General features: G+C 47.0%; 1 protein-coding gene and 1 non-coding gene across 12 annotated transcripts in view; one reads left to right on the top strand and one right to left on the bottom strand.

Annotated features, from left to right (window-relative positions):
* Positions 1-890: 890 nt before the first annotated feature.
* PRDM10 (PR/SET domain 10) overlaps positions 891-21,627 on the bottom strand; it is a 74,558-nt gene continuing 53,821 nt past the window's right edge. For all 11 annotated transcript variants that reach the window (XM_072953768.1, XM_031670348.2, XM_072953772.1 and 8 more), the window contains 10 exons: positions 21,343-21,498; positions 16,687-16,866; positions 15,674-15,784; positions 14,467-14,667; positions 13,700-13,843; positions 12,848-13,018; positions 11,485-11,625; positions 9,036-9,192; positions 5,925-6,028; positions 891-3,857 (listed from right to left, as the gene is read on the bottom strand). In XM_072953768.1, coding sequence (XP_072809869.1) covers positions 3,660-3,857; positions 5,925-6,028; positions 9,036-9,192; positions 11,485-11,625; positions 12,848-13,018; positions 13,700-13,843; positions 14,467-14,667; positions 15,674-15,784; positions 16,687-16,866; positions 21,343-21,498 — 1,563 coding nt within the window. In that variant the 3' untranslated portion in view covers positions 891-3,659. The remainder of the gene's footprint in view (positions 3,858-5,924; positions 6,029-9,035; positions 9,193-11,484; positions 11,626-12,847; positions 13,019-13,699; positions 13,844-14,466; positions 14,668-15,673; positions 15,785-16,686; positions 16,867-21,342; positions 21,499-21,627) is intronic.
* Positions 17,846-17,952, top strand: LOC116276795 (U6 spliceosomal RNA). The gene has a single exon (XR_004186298.1). It is a non-coding gene; the product is annotated as a U6 spliceosomal RNA (small nuclear RNA).

Below are 21,627 nucleotides of genomic sequence, written 5' to 3'. Positions count from 1 at the left end.
GGGGCGGAGCCTGGAGCTGCAGAAACCCGCTTGACTGAGGCTTGGGATGCAGTTTGCAGTTAGCCTGTTGGTTTCACCTGGTTTAGAAGCTCTCGGAGGGCAAAGACGGTGTCGCTAGTCTTTACCTGGCCGCGAATTGAGGCTCCGGAGCCCAAGAGTGAGTGAATGCAATTTTATTAACTAACGTTTGCAGAGCGCATACCCTGCTCCAGGCACTGTGCTGAATACTTTCCACCCAGTATGATACCACAGCTGGGTGCACTATTAGTTCCCATTTTGCGGTTTCTTGAGTTTCATAGAGGAGAATGCGGACCTAAGCCTGTGCCCACCACCCACCCCCAGCCCCAGCCCGGCCCATTTCTCTCTTGTGGCCCTGGACCCTCGCTGTCTGGAAATACAGTACAGACATCGAAGAAATACATGTTAAATAAATCAAGCTCAATAGCCTTCCTCTCGTTGAGAACCTAGGGCCCTTTCTTCTTCATTGATTTTTACTTAGAACAGCTTCAAACCGCTTATTCCACAACTACTGCCAACCAGCCATGCAGAGACCATCAGTTCTCCAGGTTGGATGGAAATACGTCAAACTGGTGAGCCAAACTAATGTTCCTCCCTTGTTGGAAAATAGTGGTTTCCCAATAAAGACCAATCTCTGTTCCCCTGCTGGCTGCGTGCCTGCCCCTAGTTCCCGTGAGACTGCTGGGAGGGGTCTCGAATTAGAAACCATCAAGTACAAGGACAGAGGAACATCATTCCACAGTTGTCATATATAAATTCCCTTACCTTGCGTCTCTGACCACACCAGACTCAAAACAAGTAAGTTGTAACATAAAAAAAAAAGTAATGATCTCAGTAGCTCTTGTACCTTGTACACATACAAACAAGGAAGGTGTTTATTAAAAAAAATATTTATTAATTTTTACACCTGCTGAGTAGCACAAGACTATTAACACTATAACTCACTGAATGTACAATAAATGTTCACATTTAAATAACAGGATAGGGTCAACATTTTCAACCTGTGGGTCAGCTTTAGCATCTCATGAAGTGCTTTTTAGCCCTACGTATCTTAAGTTTTTTGAAAAGATAATTCCAAGTCAGAAAACAAGAAGATCAAAACAATAGGTTTTTCCAGAATTTTACATGATGAAATGTCTATTTATGTGGGCACAAATCAAACAATAGAAATGTAAAATCTATATGTAACCTCCAAAATTTTCACACCGCGCTGATTTAAATCTACAGTGCCAATGTGTCTTAGGAGAGGCCACAACATAGATGTTGGCTACACACATTTTTTTCCAAATTGGGTCTTTAGATGGCTTATAATCTGCCATCTCTTCAAATCCAAGTCCTTTCGAGAATCTGTTACCTTAGAATAGATGTGCAGAATACCTGATCTTAAAGCAATGTTGTTTGGCTTGACTGCCACACCTGCATCTCTGGTTGACAACATACCAGTTAGTTTTAATTAGCGTCTTTACTTATTCCACATAAGGACAAAAAACAAAAAGAGAGAAAAAAAGAACTTAGAGGGGAAAGAAACAGATGTCCTTCCACAATATTTTTTTTCTTCTGTGTGTTTTAAAACTTGAAATAACTGGCATAAAATGAACATTCCATTCAGTGATAGTTTTCGATGTTAATCAATAAGTTATTCCTGAGGGGAGGGAGGTACCTTGCTGGTTCAAATTTAAAAAGACCCAACAGGGCCAGATTTAAGTTATAAAAACTAAACTGGACCTTTCGGAAAGTCTAATATTCTTCACCTAGCAAGTCTTTCTAGACTGGACACTAGGATATTTATAATCAATGCATTGTAGGACTTTGGGACTCAAAATCTCTATATTGTGACACAGATTCAATATTTTCTATTGAAAACGTCAGCATTAAGTCTTTGTTACCAAAGATATAGAGTGCATTTTCATTTTCTACACAATTACCAAGTAACTCTCAAGTTCTCTTAGTGCCTAAGTTTTCAGGGATAACTAAATGAATAAGGTCCCAAAAATAAAGTGCAAAATCTACACATTAGTAAAGTTACTTCAATAGAATTGTTTACTTTTCAGAAAGGTGTCTTTACCACAAAGAAGTTACTATACTTCTTAATTTACAGAACCAGTTTTTACCCAGAAATGTAAATAAAATAAATCAGTTAACTTCATTTGAAACTGAAGGTAGGTCTTTCCGTTCTGGAGTGATAAATTCTATCATGCCATAATTATTCTAAAAATGTATTAGTATGTCACAAAGAGTTGTTAAAATACATACTGATTTCTGCAATGTTTTGTGTGTACCACTGGAATGTACAGTAAAAAGAAGGGGAATGTCTTCCCCCACTGAATTCATACCTAACAGGACTCCCAAATAGGAATACAAATGAGGAAAACCATCATTGAGGCAGATTTTTCTCCCTCTCCCAACTGACTGTGCAACGTTAAGACTGGATTTCTTCCAGATCCCTTATAGTTACCTTAACATATTATAAATGGTCCCCACATTTTTATTTTCCCCTTAGATGTGAAGTTGCTCATCTTACCAAAAGGCCCAGATGAGTAGCAATATGTTTTAAAGTTAAAAGTGTTAAAAAAAAAAATGAGGACCACCTTTCTACCCAACCTTAAAGAATGTTCATTTTAAGACAGCATTAGAAGTACTAAAATACACGGAATGCACGAGCAAGGGTTGACTATATACTTGGTAAGAGCGGAAATTCACCCTTCACCAATGACGGGTAAGTGGGTCCTGCAGAACGGGCAGGACATGGTCTCAGTGCTTCTTAGTCTCTCAGTACAACTGTTTTAGTCATTTTTCTTGGTACCGTTATCTCCACTGTCTTCTCCATACAAGCACAACCAGCGGGTGGGAGGCCAAGCTTGCACGTGGAAGTTTAAAATCTGCTGACATCAAGCAACCTTTTCTCGTACAGGGAGTCCACAGTCGTGGAGTCATAACGGGAGACTGAGCAGAACACAAGGTTCCAGCCTAACCTGCTGAGGGCCAGCGTCTGTGGAAAGCACTACCAACAGCCCAACAACCGCTTTCTAAAAAAGGCAAGTTTAAAAAAACATCAGCAGTAAGAAAAATTGAGATGACAGCTTGTCCTTCAGACCATCACTGCCAAACCTTTGTTTCATCATTTTAATTTTCATATTCAATAGACTCCCTCTGTTAAATGACTGAAATGCAAACAAGATGAAGCAGTCCTGACCTAGCACACGCCCATAAGATGCCCCTTCTCCTTTGGTGCCGTGGCTTGGAATCAAGAAGTCCAGTGGCCATGGACTTGGCACATCCCTTCTCCACCTTTGGTACAAACACTATACACCACTTAATATTTCCACAAAGGAAAAGTAAGGCTTATCCATGTGTTGAAAAACCAACTCAAGAGCAAGGCAAAGTTTCTCCATCTTGAAATCTACTTTCCCCTGAAAGATCTCCATTCCGTGGCAGAAACTCCTAGGCTTTGGAGAGTCAGTTTGGTAAAGGTGACCTTGATAAAACAAGCCCCAGGGTATGTATGAGCATCAAAACCGTGATTTCCAAACTCTTGAGTGAATGATAAATCTGAAAAAGAAGTTCTAAGTGTCAGAAGCTTCCAAACTGATGAATGAGAAAAGACATGATGTGACTGCTTGATTCTGGCTCAAGGATGGAAGTTAAGGTTTAGAGATGTGCACTTCACTGCTCCCATTCCCATTGGTGGTGGTTGTAATGATGTACTGTGTGGGCTGCTGGCTGGTGGTCTGGGGGTCCAAGTCACTGTGTGCAGCTGGCTGAACCTGGACCCCCCCGGAGAGAGCAGCAGCTTGCTTCTCCTCCAATTCTGGTTGACTTTCTGATAACACGTAATGACCCTAGAGCAGGGGGAAAAAGAAGATCTTTAGAAATCTAAGGCCTAAAGGTCAGGGTCGGGTAGGGGAAGGGGGAGGAGGAAGAAGGAATATGCAAAGAAATGTTACAAGGGGAACCAAAATAATTACCTATGGGAGATGCTTCACCCACGTCCTTCAGAAAGGATGGCTCAGTCATAAACACAAGCCATCAAGGTAATTTAAGACAGCATCCTAGCAGTCCTACCAAGTGATACAGTGAGGAACTTCAGGTACAGAAATTTACATCATGATGGTAACCTACCTGGCAAAGGAAATGTGTTATTGTGCTGTCCCTAAGAATTTAGAAATTCATAAAATAAGGTCACTATCTTTCAATGAATGTCTAATACAAAGTGGATCAAAGAAGAGATATTTAAAGTCTCCTTGAAGAGGCAGAAAGGCCCCCAAGTCAAGATCAAAGGTTCTCAGACTTCAGAATTTCAAAGGTCAGCAAAATTAAATAATCCATATTCCCAAATTTTATTTTCCCAAGTAAAATCATTTTTTAAACGGTACTGTCAAGTGAGACATTTCAACACTCAAAAGCATAGTAAGACACAATCTTAGAATAAAGTCATTTGCATTGAATAAAGTCAATTTTATGAAAACATTCATTGTCTTAATTTTCCCTCTGATCATGAAAATGCCTCCATGGACCTACAGCCAGCTCTGTCCCTCTGTCAGCATCTTCCAAGAGAGAATGTGTCCATCAGAAGGAGGGCTGGCTAGCGGCATAGACTGAGAAACAAAGAAGTCACGGAGGAAAACTAAGGCAGTAGCCTTGCCTAGTGCTATCCAGAGAGAAAGCCACAGCCAGACACCCATTTGGTTTATCTCAGGCTGGATGTTCTGAGTCCGTGCTCATCAAGCAACTCTCTGATCAGGGTTTCACTTCCCGTGTGAGTCTGTAGCAGGAGGGGGCTGGTTCTCTACCTGGAGTCCATGGATGCCTAGGTGGTCCAGAGGTGGCCTTCAGAGAAGCCATGAACAAAACTGTACATTAAATTTGTATGTATGTGTACCACGGCAGGGAGGAGGGAACATCCTCGGCCATATAATGGGTTCCCGGCCAGAAAAGCGTAGTCAGTCAGTGAGTCCCACAAAAAGCGAAAATCTCACTGATCATGCCAAAGAGACTACTCATTTTACATTAGTTGTTGTTTTCACTGACAACAGTGTTACTCTGGATGTATACGTCTCTCTTAAGCCTAGTTAATGTGAATTAAGTCTAGTTAATTAAATCTACTTAATGTGAATCAAGTCTAGTTAATGTGTGCTGAAAAATTGGTAAGCACTCAGTACGCTTTGAAAAAAAAAACAAAACGAAAAAACAGGCCACGAGACTGCCCTGCTACTCTCTGAGGCCTCTTGGGAAATAGTCTTCCTCTGGGAACATCTCAGTATCCCTAGCCACTAAAGAGTATTTTTCTTAATTTAAATTTACAGACTCTGTCTTCTAACAACTTAGAGGCAGAGTGAAGATAAAAACAAGAGGTAGCAGATATAATCAACACTGACCTGCCTAACCTAAACATAACAAGATAATTTATGGCTATGTTTTTCACCCTGGGGAGGGTGGACTGTTTAAAATAACATAAAAGAGTTTCATAATAGAGTCATTATATTATTCTCCCACAACTCAGTTGAGGACCAGTAGTCATCAAGACTCATCTACTTTCCAAGAAGCACATGAAAAGGTGGCCAGTTACCGATACGTAGCTACACGTCTATGGAGGTTCATTACAGTTATTAACAAAGTAGATCTTTATTGAGCATTTGCTGTAGCCCAGCCTCCTGTGCAAGGCACTGAGGGTTAAGAGAACAAGACCAAGATCTAGCTTTCAAGGCATTCATTGCCCACTGGGAAAAGACAGGCAGTGAACCAATAATTAAAATAAACTGTGCTATAATGTAGCACCACAAGGTCTAACAGGAATACAGAGGAGGCACTTCTGACTCAGATAGGAAAAGCCTGGGAGAAGAAGACGGGGGAAGGCGAGGGTGGTGCAGTGCGGTGAACAGGGAAACCCTGCAAGCAGGGCAGCTTACCGGAGTAACCGCCTTCACTTGGCCGGTGGTGACAGGAGTTGCCACGCCACTGTCTGTGATCACAAACTGACCTGGGGGAAGTGTCATCATCTGAATCTCAGATGCTGAAAAACAGGAAACAGCCACAGTTCAGGGGTCTTAGATTTTACTACAAGTTGTGGAAACAGATACCTAACCAGTGACCACATTCCCCACTGAGTCATTTCCATGGGTCTGCTTGCTCTTAGCGTCTTATATGGATATGATTCCTTGATACAGTGAAAGCATCTCTGACTGAGATTTGATCATACGAGGTTAGTAGAGAGTTACCAAAAGTCAGAAACAATCAATGCATCTCCTCCAAACGTGGCTTTGGAATATCCACAGAGACAAATATCCAAAATTTTAAAACCTTGGGATAAGTTACAAAGACTTACCTGTTAGCTCAATATTTTTATCTTTTATATTCACATTTGAATAGTGGCACAATGTATCCACTACTGCCTAGCAATCACTAGTTAGTCTAACATGAATTTTATCTCACTACTGCATTATTAAAGATGATTAAAAACAGAGTTCACCCTAGCACCCAGCTGACAGTCTCTAAATAATATTCTCTACTAAAAGGAACTAGAGCTTCTTGGGGAAATGGCTGATTCCAGACCTGGGGCAGAAAATGTGTCAGGTGAGCCTGGAATATGGTGTCATAACAGCATGTAAGACATTATAAAAAGCTGCAGGGTCATGGGGAAAAGATACAGGGGCCAATATGAAGATGTTCCCATTAGACAAAGATGGGGTGACCTGAACATCAACCAGGATGGCGGCTGCAATGGTTTGAACCACGTCAGGTGTGTAGAGATCCATGCGTACCCAGTGATATTGAGACACACACACACCCATCATTGGTCACCCTAGGTAACACTAGCAAACAACCCACTGTTTTGAAAACTGGTAAATAAAGGAGATGAGCTGGGTACTTAGAGCATTTATCCCAGCATTCCTGTACAGACTGTACCTCAGAGTAACCTGGTAAGATAAAATTGTTCTTTTTGTTTTGTTTTATGAGGGGGAGGTAATTAGGTTTATTCATTTATTTCTGCTTGGAGGAGGTACTGGGGATTGAACCCAGGACCTCTTGTGTGCTGGGCATGCACTCTACCACTTGAGCTATACCCTTCCCCTGATAAAACTGTTCTTTACAGAGGTTTTCTAGCAATAAGTGAATAAAGAACGAAAGACTCAGAATACGACAGCTCTGTGATCCCTAGTGAAACAGTGGAGCAAAGGGAAAGGGGGCCAGGCAAACATTAGGTGCCTCCTGGTGGAGGCACACACCACCAGCTGTGGAGTGTCTTGGGGGGAGAGGACTGAGTCTGAATCTGATCAAGCCTCTGGGTCTCACTGCCAGCCTACAGGAAACACAAAGGACAGAGGAACAGCATCTCAAATGACAATACAGGGATGTCAACAACAAAATCCAGAATGTGGGGACCTCTACTGGACAAATGACCCAGTTTCTTCAACACATAAATTGGAACTTTAGAGAAAGCACATATATTAAAAGAAACTCAAAAGATGTAATTGCAATGTATGGCCCTTATTTGGAACCCAATTTGAAAAACTGACTATTAAAAAAACATTTATAAGACAATCATGGAAATATGAACACTGGATATTTGATGGTAGTAAAGAAGTACTGTCATTTAGTTTGAGGTGTGATACCAGCACTAGAGTTGTGTTTTGTTTAAAAAAAAAAAAAAAGAAAGAAAAAGCACAGCTCCGTGGGAAAGAATGGCAGCAGGTCCACGTCAGCCAGGACTGGCCACGAGCTGAAAACCGCTGAAGCTGGATGATGGTTGCAGGGCGTTCGTGACACTTCTATTTTTGTGCATTTTAAACTTTTTCCCTAACAAAAAACTTCAGCTTCAGATCTTGTCATCAGGTGAGAATGCTGGTTCTTACTAGTTTTCCCGTGGCTGTCGGCATCATTCTATTCCTCTCAGAGGAATTAAACTGAGTATAAATATCAGTCTGCTTACCAGGACTCCACCAGGGTTTCTCGGGAGTAGGGGACCTTCCTTGACAGGAAGGAGACTCAGCTGTCATTGTGGCCACCCGGATTTAAGAGAATAGATTGTGGAAATAACGAAACGGTAGCGTTTGAGCCTGTCTCCATGCTAAAGCCACCTAACACAGCCGAAGACCGACCACAACAGAGAGGGGCCCCAAAAAAGACATCCGTGGTGGGAGAAAGGTCAACACAGCCATTCCTCCTTGTGCCTGCTGCCAAGCTGCCACTCCTCCTGCTCCTCCCACATCGTCAGTGATGAAGGTCTCCTATTTTCCAGCCCGTGCCCAAGGCCGTTGCCCCTACCAAGATTCGCCTGGTCTGACTTTTGGCAGCCAGCCTAAACTGCTCTCGGTAGCACTAACCTCAGGGTTTGAAACCAACTACTCAGTCATCCATCTCTGAGATGACGGTCTCTTTGAGTCCAAAACACCCTCATTAGGAGGGGCAGCTGGTGTATAGCGTAAACTCTGGAGCCAGGTTGCCTGGGTTCCCGTCCTCCCTTCACTAGCTCTGTTCCTTGGACAGATTACTCTGCGTCTAAGTTGCCTTAACTATAAAGTGCAAGTGACAATTGTACTTATGTGGGAGGTTGCTGTGAATACTGGATGTGAAATAGATGTGCTTTAGAATCATCCCTGCACATAGTAAGAGCTTAAGGGACGCTGGCTAACCTTATTGTGTGGTGTTACACGAACGTCAGTGTTAACCTTCTGCATTTGCAGTATCTAGCACAGGGGTGGATGTACAGGCATCGATAGATATGGGTGGAACAGGTGAATCATTACCACCAACATACCTACCTCCACCTGTTCTACTATTTAAACAGCCTGCCTCCAGCAATATTCCCGATGTCTCCAGAAAACGTCCCATCGGGGCGGCCCCGAGACCAGACGCCGCCTTGAATTTTGTGGTGAAACTCATTTCAAGTACATGCTCTACAGAGTGTAGAAAATGACCAATGACCCTTTCATCCGGAACGTTTGATTATAAAGCTGATGGAATTCCGCCCCAGGGCTGCAGACTCCCCACCCGTGCCCTGGGGCACCCCCCTCACTTACAGTAGCCACGGAAGGAATTCCAGGTGTTGGGGAGGTACGTGTGCTGGACGGTGGAGCCCTGGGGCTGGCCCTGCGCCGAGGAGCCGCCCGGGATGTGTGCGGGGCTGAGCCCCTGCTGAGACGGCTGCGGGGAGGGGCTCAGCGGCTGCCCCGCCACCTAGAAAGAGCAGGAGTGGGGCCTGGTGAACTCTCGAGTAACCCAAGAAAACAGATCGGGCGGGCGAGGATTATGACACTGGCAGTACCGCTACTTAAAGAGTAATGTTTTAAATAAGAACAGAATTAATGAAAAGCAATCATAACTGTGAAACCCTAATGAGTTTTCAAAGGGTGATCTATGAGAGTATCCAAAGCTTAATTTCAATAAGTTTGTTAGAAGAGTAAATGAATGGAAGTATAATTATCTTCATGAGTCGGGCTGAAAAACACGGAGAAACCCAATAACTTGCCTGTGTCATGAAGCTAATCGAACACAACTTGAAGGGCAGCCCAGAAGTCAGAATTTCCACTGGTGTGCTCTGGAGACTCCCCCAGGGAGTGGGGGTGAACCCGGGTACACACGCCAGCCCCCAGCGGAGGGGCCCACCCCACCTCCAGGACAAAGCCCTCGCCCCACTGCCATTCAAGCCCCCCACACTCCAGCTCCAAGCCGCCTTCCCAGCTTTGCTTCCAAACCCCATTTCCTGTCACTCCCTAACAGCGTTTATAACTACACCACAACTGCCCACCCCTGTGTCTTTACTCACAACACAGCATATTCAGATCATGGTGCCTTGCCCAACCACCGCGATAAAATCCTACCCCTCCTTCAAGAACTACTTCACACGCCACTTGTACAGACATGTCCTTGATCCCCTGCTGAGTATCTTCCCTTCATCTGGACTCTGCAGCCTAACTTCACATCCATATCGTCCTCAGACCCGGGCAAGGGCACCCCCGCCGGGATCTCAGCCAGCCCTTCTCCAGCTATGCCCCTCCTCCCGTGAGGCCACGTGGGCCTTGGAGACGGCCCTACACCCACTTCTGGGACCTGCACAAGCCTCTTCCCTGGGCCTGTCCTCCTGCAGGGGGCTTGTCGCCTGGATGCAGGCTCTTCTAACGGTAATCGGGGACCTGGGACCAAGGGGGTGGCCATGGGATCGCCCCTTGCAGGGGTGCGGGTGGAGCTGAGGCACGTAGGTCAGGGGTCTATGTGGTACACAAGGCCCTGTGGGGTTCAGGGTGGAGACTGGGTGAGGAGAAGGGGAAGCAGGCGTGGGGAAGGCTGTCCCTGGGCCACCTCATTCTGACAAGGAATGCTGCGGCGTCTGTCCTGGCCCTCCAGCCTCAGGTTCCTTTGAGAAACTTAGAAGTATGATGCCAGTGGCTGTGGGAAGCTTGCGGCCCTTCGTGGATAGAGGCTGCCTGTCCTGGACTGGGAGAAGTCACCAGAAACCTCACAGCCACTGAACCGTTCACTAGAGGGTGGGGGGTTGGGAGGGGAGAGCAATCAGATAGCAAGCCCCCTACCCCTCCATCCCCACTACCCCAATGAATAGGAAGGCAGAGACAGAGCATTTTTCTCCTCTGGATTTGCACAGCAATGGAGCCAGCGAAAGAGAGAAAAGTCCTTTCTCCCACTTTTCCCACCCGTGCCTGGCAGCTGCCAGGGCCATCAGAATGCACTTTTGGCAGAAAAATGCATTTAATTTTGAACTGATGCTGTCCATGTTATTTAGTTTCAACTGTCACTTTGCATGTGTTTCTCAGTGTTATCATTATGAAAGTACCTCGGTCAAGGAGGAAGATAGGACCAATTTACTTTATGGTGCATGAGCTTGACTTGAAACTTGTTACTACTCAGGGTTATGGCGTGCAGGCCTTCCTGTGTGCTCTTGCCCTGGAACCTGGGAATGCCAGGGCTGGGTCCACAGGCATCCTTCATAGTTCAGACTATGTCCTGTTTACTCGTATCCATGTGTTATGCCCCTGCTAGATTCTGAGCTCCCTGAAAGCCAGACCTTGAAAGGTTTCATGCAGAGTAAGACTTTAATCAATGTTTTTTTTTAATGGACGCAGCCGTGCTATCTCAGTGCTAGACTCTACCACACGAGCACAGCACTATTCCACAGACGCAGTGTCCCAAAGTTATTTTAGAAACAACCCAGCAGGGGCAGGCTCTCATGCAGCCACTGAGAACAGGAAGCCAAGGCCAGTGCTGTCTCCAGGGGATCAGCGCTCAGGGCTCCATCTGGACCGGAGAAGCTCGGCACTTAATGGAAGTGTGTCCGTCACACCAACAAAAAAATTGGAGGCAAAGTAAGACTCTTTAAAGGTCCAGAAATAATGATGTCATTTCAATAGTCAAGGAGACAACGAGGGCTGAGGATAACGTCTCCTCGCTCTTATTACGTCTTCAGGGTCCCTGAGGCCACAGTAACCCTTGGGACTAGTCCCCAGAGCAGCGTACCTGGGACGCGGGTGCGGCCGGGGCGGGCGGCTCCGTGACGTGGATGTGCTGCACCTGGATGGCGTGCTGCGTGTAGGTCTGAGGGTCATGGAGCTGGCCGACGTCCACCGTGGACTGCTGAGACTGGTGAGGGGAAGTGGCCTGCAGGGAGGAGAAATCCAGACGCACACGGATCAAGGTGACGGGTCGGCCTTCCCGAGAGAACGTTCAGCTAAAACAAGATCCCAACAGAAGAACAGACGGGACGGCAGATCCCAAAGGGCCCACACCTAGGCCAAGCTGGCAAACGTGTGAGAGGCAGTTTTCAAAACGATGCTTATTAACTGTAAGACAGCGGTGCTATTTAATTCTGGAAGAGAAGGCGACAGAGAGAACATGGCTCCTAGCAAGGAGCTGAATGAGCAGCTCTCAGGAATTAAAAATCTTTTCCCTTTAAATTTCAATTGAAGTTAATGGCATCCCCTTTATTAGTTAAAAGAGATCGAAGAAGAGAATTCAGCTTGTCAACATTAACCACAAGAACAGAACCTTCCTAACCTTTTATGCGGACAGACATCTTTGAAAATCTGGCTAAAGTACAGACGCTTTTTCCAAAAGAATGTACACATATATCACATTTCACAGGCAACTCCAGGGATTCAGATTCCTCCAACGCCCGAAATCAAGAACCCTCCCGTTAAAAACAAACAAAAACACAAGATGAAGAATGATCAATGACAGTGGCAGCTGTCAGCTTCCTGCTTTCGTGTCAGGTTTAAATTTTCAGAGACCAATTCATTTCAAAGGAAAAAGTTTGTTCCTTTGTGCCCTGAGTGCACTTCCTCAGCATAATTAAGTGAAACAATAGCCCTGGGAGGATTTTTTTCTTTTAGCTCCTGAATCAGTAAGAATGAGCTACTAATTACTTTGTAGAAGGAACAGCTCTACTTCTTTGCTCTTAAGGTACTCACTGATACTCAAAATTCACGATTATTCCTTATAACCGCCCACTGATGGATGTCACTCGATGCCCAGGTAGAGGCAGATCAAACAGGCTCTTCACCAAGCAGCCAACCTGGGTGTCCGGGGCAGAGACTCGGGGGAGGCTTGGCACTGTCCTGCCATTGTGCAGGGTGACGGGACAAGCTGGGGCCTAAAACTTCTGGGTTCTGTTGACAGAAATCTCTTACACTGCCAAGTCCAGAGCCCTCGACAGCTGGGGGTTTGCAAATGCCTTAGACTCCAAGCTTACGTGCACATGAGGTAGGGTTCGGGTCCAGCTCGGAAAATTGGGTGCTTTAGTTGACCCCAGCTAGGGACCCCGTATCGGCTGGTGGCAACACGCCATTCACGCAGATAGAGACAAAGACACGCAGGACAGTACCGGGGCCACCTGCACCACTTGCAGCTGGATATGCTGAGGCTGCTGCAGGCCCGACGCGGACTGCGACACCGGAATGTACTGAATTCGCTGGTAGTCCCCTTGTGGTGTCCGGTAATCCGTCGTCAAGGTCTGGGACAGCTCTGTCATGGCCTGGGTGAGCAGGTCTGTTGTCTAGGGAAATCACCAAAAGCACATCAGTTGGTAACACTGCTGCTGGTGGCTATTCCAGTGCCCTCAAATCCTACAAAAATTTGGTCTATCTCACTGGTGGATCATGGGACCACAAATCAGCCCTGAGCTCAGACAGAAAAAAATCCAAAGTTAAGACAAGTTCATACTGTACAGCACAGAGAACTTAGTCAATATCTTGTAGTCACTTATGGTGAAAAAGAATATGAAAAGGAATAGATATATGTTCATGTGTGACTGAAGCATGGTGCTGTACACCAGAAACTGACACAACATTGTAAACTGACTATACTTCAATAAAAATATATATACACAAAAGAAAAAAAAAAGGAAATCTGATCACATTTGAAAAAAAAAGATGTTGGAAGATTACCTCTAGACCCATATATACCTGTCTGTGTCAGCCCCAGGGAGCTACCCCGGAGCTTCCGACAACCTTGCGGTGAACACGCAGCACTGAAACTTCCTGCTGCTCCTTTTACAGAGAGCTTTGGGAAGCACCGACAAGGAGACCCAATGGTAAGCGTAGTGCCTCGTGTAGAAAACTGAAGGCTGGTGGGCTCCATCTGCAGCCCATGAAATAACAAAGCAGGCACAGCCTTGGCGTGGAGGCTGTGATGGGCAGGGCCGCGGAGGAGACGCTGTCACAGGTCACACGCTTACCACCACTGTCTCTCCAGTAGCGCTGTCTGTGGTTAAGACGGCTGGAGCCGCGCTGATCACAGCCGTGGTCAGCGGGGTGTGGATGGTGTTAGGGAGCTGGGCGTACTCTGGATGCTTCTTTCGAATGTGCTGTACCATTTTGGTCTGAAGAATTGTGGCAAAAACCAAGAAGAAGGACTAGAATTAGTTGTTTTTCAGTCTTTCTCAAATGCAAACCCGCCAATGGTCCTAAAGTCTGTGTTATGCCTTAAAAAAAAATCCAAGCGACCCTGGCTCTGCCTGCCCGTCCTGAAGTGAGACAGTGGTATGAAAGGGGAAAAAGAAGAGGCTGAAATCAAAGTGAAGAGTCATGTGACCTCGCAGCATCCCCCGAGCCCACCAATACCTGCAGCACTCGATGGCTAGCGCCCCAGCAAAAATGACCCCCTTTTCAAAAACCATCATTGAGGTTCCTATATGGTCCCTGCTGTAGCCTGAGCTCATACACCAGGAGCAGAGAATATTCAAATAGGAGCACCGCCAGGGGCCAAGGGACAAGGAAACCCATCGAATGCTGGCGCTGTCAGGTGGCCCTACTGCCGGGGAGAGTCCGCCGTGTTCCCTTCCCACTCAGTGCTCTGGTCCCTGTTCTCAGGAAACAGCTCCGTGAGGCCCCGTCAATTCAGAAGCAGCCATCACTGCATCTGGACGAAAAGCTGTCTCCTCTTACGCAATGTTCCCGTCACCGATGCCCTTGCTTCCGACGTGGTCTGAAGCCGTCCCCATACCTTGCTGCTGTACTGTTTGGAGCAGTGAGGGCAGCAGACGGGCGGGGTGGCTATGGTGCCTGTGAGCTGGGTGTGTGTGCTCAGCATGGGGTCTGGTTCTCCGGGGCCCGCAGGGCGAAGCTTCCGAATGCTTGGCGGGAGCTCAGCCCCGGGGTGGTTCTTCAGAATGTGGGCTTTTCGCTTGCTGGCGCTTTTATAAACCTGCAAATTCAAAAGCTTTGCCATGAAAGCAGTACACAGTCCCACTTTCTTGCCTAAAGCAAACTAACACTTTCTTTACAGGGAAATGAGAAAAAGTATGTATGTAGCCCAAAATAAAATGTGTTAGCAGATACATTGAAGGATATGACACAAATTAGAATGAAGTAAGAACATGATACAAACAGGCAAGGCGTCTTCCTTGAACCTACATATGTAAGACAGGAATAGTAAAAGTACCCTTTACCCCAGAGTTTAAGAGGTGGGTATATATACAGTCACAGAAAGAGCTGCTTCTCAGGCCAGTTCTCCCTTTAGCCTTCCCGTGAAGCTCTCGTATGATGTAAGCAGCTGGCCACGAGGTGCCAAAGACTCTTCCAAAACAGCAAGTCTAACAGCAACTAGTACCAACAGTGGTGAATCTGTCCTTAAAAAAAGCTTCTTACTTTTAGGTTGACGCTACATAAACACAGCTTATACCTTATATAGCTGCCATCATATAAGGAAACAATCTTACAATGAAACAATAAGTGGACTTCTATTCCTGTCTTTTCTGTGACTGCACAATAGTCAGGAATGGAATACACCAACAGAGCATTCCACCTCAAAATGGTTCCACGTCCTCCTCACTCTTCTAGAAGCCCAAAATCTACTGTGTAGTTTACAAGCCGGATGATAAACACTCTCACTTTAGAGCCGAGGAACTTGAAAAAAATCCATATACTAAGCTCTTGGCAATAAGCCTCTTCTCTTCTTTTACAGCAAAACTCACAGAGAGAAGGAACCACAAGGAAAACAAAGTCAACTAATTCTTAGGATAGAAACTTTTGGCTTCGAGTGAGGCGACGCTTCAGCCCTTTCTGGTCTGGATGGAAAAACTCTGAGAGACAGGGGACCATCTGCTAAGAGAAACCACGAGATCCTAGGATGTTTATACCCGCAGAAAGCAAGGTGGCCCCGGCAGGGCTCGCACAGAGGCAGGTGTCCTCGGGCGGGCGGTTCCCTTTACCTTGTCACAGTACTGGCAAAAGTAGTCCCGGTTGGGCTTTATGATGGGCAGAGTCAGTTCCGGCACCTCCTCTATCTTCATGTCCGGGTGCCTCTTGGATAAGTGATTTACCTAAAGGGAAAAAAGGCAAATGAGAAAAAGAGACCCCATTACAAGCTGAAGCTGAACAGATACCCGTGATACTGGCGGCTGGAAGCTGAAATTCCTTAAGCAACGCCCCAAAACATAAGGGGTTTGGCCGGAACCAGAACGACCAAGTGCACCTGACGCCAGAGCGCCGACAGGCGTTAACGGTGATTCAGCAGGCTGCTGCAGGCGAGCCGGCCGCTGTGGAGCCACCAACAGCCTTGGACTGAAGGAAGTGCTGGCGGGACAAGGGTACTTACACCAGCAGGAATTTCTTTTGTGAATTCTCCTGATGCAAACTCGCCTTACTGAGGACAGCGAATGACACAAAGTGAGGTTCTGAATTTAAAGCAACGCTCTGTGCCTTCAGCTCCTGGCAGAAACATACTCTGCAGAAACTGTCATCAAGTCAGAACAGACTGCGAGCAGAGGACTGGCTGGCTCTCCAGGTGTCCCCGCTAACCTGGGTCACATGCCCTGCCTGGATGGAAAGCTCCCTTCTCTTGCTGTGTGGTGTCTGGAAAAGAGAGGCACTGACGGGGACCATCGGTGTAGGGGGGCTGAGGGGCTGAGTTCCCACCAGAAAGTATGCCAGGAACACAGACAAAGGCAGGGGAAGAAAGCGCAGAGCAGAGGCTGGGAAGGGGGAAGCAAAGCAGAACGAGGACTGAAAAGTGATCACAAAAGACCTCTTCCAAGAGGCACTGGAAGTGAACTGGGGCAAAGGGGGACAAGGGGAGACTGGGACAGAGGAGCCCCACGCAGGGAACCGCCCGCCTCCGCTTCGTCCCCGGCCACCAGTGAAGCCCGGTGGCAGGTGTGGTGGCCAGTGCTGTGCTGAACACGGCCCGGCAGAGGCGGCGGGCCTGGAGGCGCGGGGCACTGACCAGCATGCCGCGTCTGCGGAAGCCCATCATGCACAGACGGCACTTGAACGTGAAGCTGTCGTAGTCGGTGGAGGTGATGCGAGGCTTGAACGTCTTGGAGCGGCTGATGCGGTCGGCTTTCTTGGCCTCCCTCTCTGGGTTGTGCATCCTTTGCATGTGCTCGCGTAGTTTGTCTTTTCGCTATTTGGAGTTTTTGAGAAGGCAGAGGGGTGGGGAGGTGGGGGTAGAAACATTTTTAATTGAAGGGGTTAAAAAAATCCATACAAGTGAATAATAACACAACCCACCAGGAGGCGGGGAAGCTGCTGGAGGGCTGAACACAAGGACGCGGCCACAGTGGCCGGGAATTGCCCTGTGCGCTAGCAGATGAGCGCATCCCCGCGGGCCTTGGTTTAAAAGGACCTTTCGGTTTGAAGGCTACATGTGGATTTCTGAGAAGACTTTGCATTTATATAGAAGAGATTTCAGGGCACAAGGAGTAAGTCTGGTATTAAGAACCGTAAGACAAGTTGATAATGAATGGCAGGTAAGACTGGATTTACAGAGCCGTGTGTATACTCAGTCCCCACACATTTTAACACACATCATGACATTCCTCTAAATCCCAAATGAATTCGAGGAAGTCTCTCTCATCATACGGATTTAGAAGTTCAGGCGAGCTGTCACACTGCCGGCTCTGGGTAGGGTACACGGTCTGGGTCACAGCTCTCACTCTGATGATCTAATCTAGGGCGCACATTGATGTGACTCCACAGGGAGAAAAACGAGGCAGAGCCCATCACGAATAAAAACAAATTCCAAAAATGCCAGCTCCCTCATCCAGTGAGGCTCTGCTCTTGGACATATCATTAAACTGTTACTGGTCATATAAAGATTTTGAACCTTTCCACCAGACCAGTTCTTTCCACATTTTGGTATGGGGACTTTCCTGTAACCACTTCCCTGCTCAACACATTTATTTAACAACATTTCCTGAACACCCACCAGGCATTGAGAACCATGCTAAGTTCAGAGGGGCAATGCTTGGCTCCCCACCTGCTCTCTCTTCTGCTACAGTGGATGTGACCCAACTGCTCTTTCTTCCTGCCCCACCCACCCTCATCCCTGGAACTTCACAGTTCCTCACGTGCAATAAAATTTGGATTAAAAACATGGCCCTATGCTCACTTCAGCAGCACACATACTAAAATTGGAATGATACAGAGAAGATTAGCATGGCCCCAGCAAAAAGATGACATGCACATTTGTGAAGCATTCCATATATTTTTTTTCACAATAGCCAAGACGTGGAACCAACCTAAATGTCCATCAACAGATGACTGGATAAACAAGTTATGGTATAGTCATACAATGGAATACTACTCAGTCATAGAAAAGAACAAAATAATGCCATTTGCAGCAACATGGGTGGACCTAGATATTAACATATTGAGTGAAGTAAGTCAGAGAAAGACAAATATCATATAATACCACTTAGATGTGGAATCTAAAATATGACACAAGTGAACTTATTTATAAAACAGAGACAGAATCACAGATATAGAGAAAAACTTATGGTTACCAAAGAGGAAAGGGGATGGAGGGATAAATTAGGAGGCTGGGATTAGCAGATACAAACTACCGTATATAAATTAGAAAAATAACAAGGTCCTACTGTACAGCACAGGGAACTATATTCAATACCTTGTAATAACCTCTAATGGAAAAGAATGAGAAAAAATATATATGTGTATAACTGAATCCCTTTGCTGTATGCCAGAAAATAACAACATTGTAAATCAACTATACTTCAATTAAAAACAAAAGACATAAAACACCGTGATAAATAACAGCATTTCTCCTTAGTCCAGATACAGCAATAAAGCTCACTGCCACCTCAGACTTCCACTCCATTTCCACTTTTTCCTACGCATCGGTCTTCACTGATTTACCCCCCACCCCATTCTCCTTAAACAGACGGATCTATTTTAAATGAATCACTACTTGAATCCCGAAGCCTAATACAAATCCTGCACTGTGCTACGCACGCAGTCTGCTGAACGCCAGCTCTCCAGAAGGCCCTCCAACCCTGCCCGCTCCGAAACCAAATTCGCCTCCCCCTCCCCTCCTGCCGCAGGCCTGCGCCTGCATCCGCAGTCCTGCCCACCTACGAGTCTCCGTTCCTGGCAGTCCACCCTCCACTCTTTCATCCGGACACACGGTCCCAACGGCTCTCCCTCAGCACCTGTCTGGGATTCGGGCCCTTCCCCACGCCCACTGCCTGAGCCTCGGTCAGGCCGCTCCAGGATGCCCACGGGTTCACAGCACCAGAAGTCTAATCACTCAGCGGCAGAAGCTGGCTAAACCTGCTTCTGTGGCCTCGTCTCGCCACGGGCCTCTTGCCCGCCCTCCATCCACCCCACCTCTCACCCTCTCTGTCTGCCTCAATGCCCCTCCCTCGGCCCGCATCCTGGCCCTGTGTCTAGCGGGCTAACTGCCCCAGCCTGTGGTGCATTCAAAAGCATCGCCTTACCCATGAAGTTTCCCCTTCACCCCAAATCAAAGGTAATCCTTTCATGACATTTTCTCCTTTTCTCTATGGCAATAGCAATAACTTTTTAATGCACGGGTCTCGCTTTCCCATAAAGCTGTGAGCTTCTGAACTTCAGGGTGTCTTTACATGCACTGCCCGTGTGGGGCTCCCTTAGCAGGACAGCTACGATGCGGCAGGACCAGTGCTGTGACGGGGTCACGGGTAACAGGCCAGGTGGGAACCACAGGAGAAGCACTTAATCCAGTGTGAGTTGGTGGGGGGGTGGACAAGAAATGCCCCACACAAAGTGACATCAGCCAGGTAGGATGACAAAAAAGGGCATGAAAGTTCATTTCAACAGGGGGTGGGAAGGAGAGCAAATGCGCCCAGGACAGAAGGCAGGCCGGGCAGTAGGGCGCTCAGGACGGTACAGGACAGCCCAAGCCCAAAGCGGAGGGCACCGCAGCGTTACTCATGCCGGCTCTTGCCGTGTCTTTCAGAGATAAGCACCGTGGAGCCCATCTATGCAAAGGGCTGTTGAAAGGTCTTTCACGAGGGACACGACACCAGGTTTGTTCTCTGAAGAATCACTCTGGTTATCGTCTGAAAATGGACTGAAGGTTTGCGGTGATTTGGTACCTTGTCCGCTTGGCTCAGGGAACCACCCTGACACGGGTCCCCTTCCCAGCGTGGTCCCAGCTTGGACTCAGCCGGGAGGTGGGTCAGATGCAGAGGTGCAGGACACCCCTCCACCCTTGCTTGCCCTCTTCCTGACGGCCAGCCCTTGGCCAGCTCCACGTCCACCACCACATGCAGCAACACAGCAGCTCGCTGTCAAGGGCCCCCTACACAGGGAGGTGCCTGCGTTCCCAGACCCCGGGTCAGTCCCATTTGTCCACACTGACCAGGGCTTCACAAGGGAGACCTTTCTCTGATCCTCCAACTTGTCCCCTCAGACCCTTCTCCATCTTCTCCTGTCACTAAGTTTCTGTAAGAAATCCTACATTTCCTGTGAGAAATCCCTCACTCCACAATACTCCTGGTGGGTTTGCTTCCCTGATTGAATCCTGGCTAATGTATTGGGAGAATGTAAAGGAGAAAATGAAAGCAGAAAGATTTTTTATGTGCCTTGTAGCTAAAATGATATCTGGCACAGAACAGATAATCAAAAAGTGCTGAATGAACAGGATAAATGGCCAGCCAGCATCACAAGACAGGGATGCTTTCCGACACACTGCTGCTGTTGCTGCTTTTAATTAAGAAACAGGAAAAAAAAAAGTAGCTCCATTTATACTTTTCACACTGGAGTTCTCTACAGAGATCTAAATCACGCTACTATGTGCAAGTCATGGAGATGGAGATTATATTCCACAACGCACACACTGCAAAACTGAAGACTTGACAATTACTTTCTATTTCTTTTAATGTCTCCACATTCTATACAAATGCATCCTTTTAAAATTAGTTCTCCCCCATGAACCCACTTCTGCCCCTTTGCCAGTTTCTGTGACAGCCTGACCTGCCCTCACGTTCTGGAGTGTCTCTCGGTGACATCTCTGCAGGATCAGCTGGTTTCCCAGTGAAGTGAATTTTACCATTCTCACATTTATTTGTTTACCTCTGATTCCTGAGTCTCCCGTGGGTTTTTCCTTTGCTTCCTTCTAAATTCCAGGCATGTTACTGGTATTTATTACTTGTTATCTTAATCCTGGAAGTCATTAACATTCCCCAGAGTAGTCTAACCCCTCTCAACATTCCACTGCTGAATGGCAGTCCTGACGCCCCACGGCTCCATTTATCAGGCTCTTGTATTTAATAAGTGCTCAATAAAAATCTCTTGATCTGGTAGGTAAACGTACTGTCCTCTTAGGAATTCCTCGATAGCGATGTAGTTCTATTCATTATACACTTGGACTCTTGTAGGAGATGCATTACTACTCTGGGGATGTGAAGTCATTATTTTGGGAAATTAAAGTGAGCTTTCCCCTTAATTTTATTATCATAACTAAATCAACCATGAGGCACAAACTTCAAGTCCAGTCGGCTCTTGGAGTGGCGGTAACAGGTGACCTGAGCAGGCGTTCACCCTCAGAGCGACAATTCCAGGGGCCCCAGAGCACCCAGCCTGCTTGCTGGTTACGTACCTTGAACTGCTTCCCGCACGTGGAACACAAGAAATCCTTGCGGTCCGAGTGCCGGAGCATGTGCAGCCGCAGCTTGTCAGGACGGCAGAAAGCCTTGTCGCACTCGGTGCACTGGTAGATCTTCTCCGAGTGGAAGCTTCGCACGTGTTTCTTCACCTGGCAGTGAAGGCGCGGCGTCAGGGCGCGGGCACCACCAACAGACGGCAGCCCCTGGACGCTAGAGGGCGCCAGACGCACGGCCGTGCACCCCGCTCACCTGGCCTGCGGACCCATCGGGGGCCAGGG

Source organism: Vicugna pacos, chromosome 33 (assembly GCF_048564905.1).
Source record: "Vicugna pacos chromosome 33, VicPac4, whole genome shotgun sequence".
In the NCBI taxonomy this organism is placed as follows: Eukaryota; Metazoa; Chordata; class Mammalia; order Artiodactyla; family Camelidae; genus Vicugna; species Vicugna pacos.
Note: the sequence above shows the minus strand (reverse complement) of the source record. Positions and strands in the feature narration are given on the sequence as shown.